A 3,426-nucleotide genomic window follows, 5' to 3' on the forward strand; every position below is an offset into this window, starting at 1 on the left:
CTTAGTTTTGCTTTTGTAAATGTTTGTGTTGTAGTCAATGATTTAGGCCCTTATAAAAGTTGTACAATAAAGACATAGTATACGCTTACTGAAATTGGAAGTGGTAAGTTACTCAAAGCACTTCAGAGTAATCAGCCTCTCTCCTTTCTCTCAGCCGCAACATACACTGAACCTTTAGATAACATGCTCCCCACTTGAGAGTGGGGAAGAGCAGTTTAAACTTTACTCCATGATTTGATTGAATGCAGTACCCTGCACTGACATTTACCTTTACTTGTAAGCCAGCAGCGATTTGTACTATCAAAGGTGGATTCAAAGCTCCACCTTTTGCTGCTGTTTTCTTGATCCAAGTAGCTATCTGCATTGTCTGGGGAAAAATATAAACTACATTTAAATTCAATATTTTGATGGAATAAATTCATAAATTGGGCTGGATTGTATTGGTAAGTGTGCATTCAGTCAGTGTTATTATAGACACACGCTCCTCAATCCCAGGGTCTCAATCCTTGTAACCTTATGCCTTGCTGATGTCAGAACTCGGAGTTTGCCTGTTATTTTTTTCTCAGAACTGCAAACACAGCACATGGTCAGTGTGGCTGACAAGTAGAAACAAGTAGACTTTAAACTTCTGTCTCAATTCTGAATCCAGCCAATCCCAGTTCTCTTAAACCAGACACACTCTGGACAGGTTATTACACGACTGCTCTCAAGTCACTTTATTTTATAGATAGCACAACCAGGTGCAATGTATGACTTCATTCAATGAGAGTCTGATCTTGTCTCACCCCTCTCTGTGATGACAGATCACCTCACCTTTTAGTGTTGACATTTGTGAGATATACACTATATATATATATCATGGATAGAACACTATTCAAGTAATACTTGGAACAAAGTAGGTCATTCCAGGTCATCAGTGATTAACACTTCCTTTTTTGACTCTTGTCTATTTCATAAATTTTGACTGATTATTTGTTCATTGGTAAATTCATCGGCTTTTTGAGCTTTTGCAGCAAAAGGTCATCTGATTCTCAAATGTTTATTCATGATGTTGCAGGTCTTAGTTTCCTTCTCCAGCTCTGAGCTATTGTAATAAATTTACTGTCTTGCACTCAAGCTTTGCTCCACACTTACATTTTACAGCTGTTATTGGTGAAGTTGTTTTGTTTTGCTTTTTTAAATCTGTGGCTCATCCATAGCACAAAGGCTATTGATACCCTTAATGTTGCGTCACTTCCCCTTTCTCATCTATACTGAAAACTACAAAAATATTTCACTTTACAGTAATACAGCAAAGAACGCAGGCTCTGCGCAGAAGCACTAATTGATTTTTTCTGTTTATTTTTCTTCATATAACAGCTGGTGCAGTAAAACCATGGGCAAGTCAGGGAGTAAAGTTCTCATAGAAACCTCTGTGGATGGGGTTCAAGCACAGGTAAAAGCAGCCACCTTGAACACAACACACAACCTTCACACACAAACACATCCAGAACCTAACTGGCAAACACATATAATATCTGTGTGTTCTGTAAAAACCCATTACCCTACTGTGAGTGTTAATGCTCTGGTGGTTAGAAAAATATGTGTTTCCTGGTAAAATGGGCCAGCTGCTGTACTCACTTGCTATGACAGGTTATGCAACCAGATCAGACACAGCTTCCTTTCACACTTCAGTTTTTTTCACATCCCTCCATCATACCTATAATCATCAAAATACATTACTGTGCTTAGGAAAATCCATTTTAGCCATTAATAACAGGACTAAAGAGTTGCTCTGAGTGATGGATAGAAAAACAGTTATTTTCTCTTCAAAAAAAGAAAAAACATTATATCTTTATGTAAACTTCTCACAAGAACCGACGTAGCTAGATCAAATTTCCAGTGTGATCTTTGTACTGTAACTTTTTAAGTAAATTAAGAACATTTTACAGATAAATCTTCACACTTTTCTTGCACTTTTCCCTATACACAGCAAATCTCTCCAAATGCCGTGGGAGATGTTTTAATTAACGGCCATAAATAAAGAAAAAAAAAATCTTTTGGCACCATCATCACTTTAGGTCATTTTGTTTTAAATGCAAACAGTGAAGCCAGATATGATGAAATCAAAAAGAAGAAGAGAACAAATTTAACAAAAAAGTAACTGCTAATTTCACAGAGCTTGAATTTCTTATCACCATAATTTACTCTGTTTAGAAACAACTATTAGTATGAAAAACGGACCATTTACAAACTGGATTCTAAGTAACTGAGGGTTTACTAAATTTGATGAGGCCTCAGAGTTAGTATTCATTTAATTATTTATACTAAAAATAGATGCACTTGTGTAATGGCTTTGTGAATAAATGGCTCTCTGCTGTTGTTGTTGGACCTTGCTGAAGCATTTTCTAGCCAGCCAGTGGCTCCTTTTTTAACTCTGCCAGAGACTTTACTTTGAATCAAAGGCCTCTGTTACTTTTCCAACTCAGAAGTCTTTGTGCTTTGTGAGAGTTCAAAAGTGAGACATCTGAATTAAAAGCATTTCCTTTTCTACACTTCTTCAATGAGTTTAGTGAGTTTCACATTAGGGTAAATTGTGCTTTTTCTTTGCTGTTCCTTTCATGCCCTGTCTAATGGATCTGGATAGTGTTACGCTTCCTGGAGCAGGATGCACAGAATTAAATTAATATTTCAAAATGTTTATAATGTTTTCCTGCTGCACACAGAAATGTGCTTTCTTCACTTAAAGCTCAGCTTTACCATCATATTAAATGCAAGTTCACCCTGAACAAGGGCATGTACCAGCAGGAGTTTGTGACATTACAACTTGTTCGCATCCAATGATGGACCAGTGCAATAAGTAGGAAAACTTAGTTCAGTGAAATAGGACACACATTGTAATCAGTAGGGAAACATTTGAAACAAATAATATTTTGATATCAACTTTTTAAATTATTTAATTAGGTAGAATGCGGAGATAGATAATCACAAAAGTGCTAAATTATTTATAGAGCTTAAAACATGTTTAAAGGGTACCTTAATATACAGGATCTTGAATGAAATAGACATGTGGAATTTTTTGGGAATCTAAGCATCGTTTTAAATAGATACAGAAGTTAGAGACAGCTGTTGTTTAAGACCATATAATGAGGAGGCCACATTCAAGATTCACTGTATAAACTTATATTAACAAAACAAAAATCACTGAAACTATAAGAGCCTGGGGGCCTGGCCTTAAAAAGGCAGGAGTCTAAGGCTACATTCACACTGCAGGCGAAAGAGCATCAAATCCGATTTTTTTGACCCTATGCAACCCATATCCGATCATGGTATGACAGTGTGAACGGCACAAATCCGATATTTTCAAATCCGATCTGGGTCACTTTCGTATGTGGTACTGAATCCGATACATATCCGATGTTTCAGAAAGCGACTGCTGTGTGAACG

General features: G+C 36.6%; 1 protein-coding gene across 4 annotated transcripts in view; it reads left to right on the forward strand.

Annotated features, from left to right (window-relative positions):
- Positions 1-3,426, forward strand: part of lactbl1b (lactamase, beta-like 1b) — a 26,846-nt gene that overhangs the window by 4,216 nt on the left and 19,204 nt on the right. For all 4 annotated transcript variants that reach the window (XM_013909960.1, XM_013909959.1, XM_013909958.1 and 1 more), the window contains one exon: positions 1,360-1,435. In XM_013909960.1, coding sequence (XP_013765414.1) covers positions 1,376-1,435 — 60 coding nt within the window. In that variant the 5' untranslated portion in view covers positions 1,360-1,375. The remainder of the gene's footprint in view (positions 1-1,359; positions 1,436-3,426) is intronic.

This window comes from Pundamilia nyererei, unplaced genomic scaffold (genome assembly GCF_000239375.1).
Source record: "Pundamilia nyererei isolate P.nyererei 1_Seehausen unplaced genomic scaffold, PunNye1.0 scaffold00034, whole genome shotgun sequence".
Classification (NCBI taxonomy): domain Eukaryota; kingdom Metazoa; phylum Chordata; class Actinopteri; order Cichliformes; family Cichlidae; genus Pundamilia; species Pundamilia nyererei.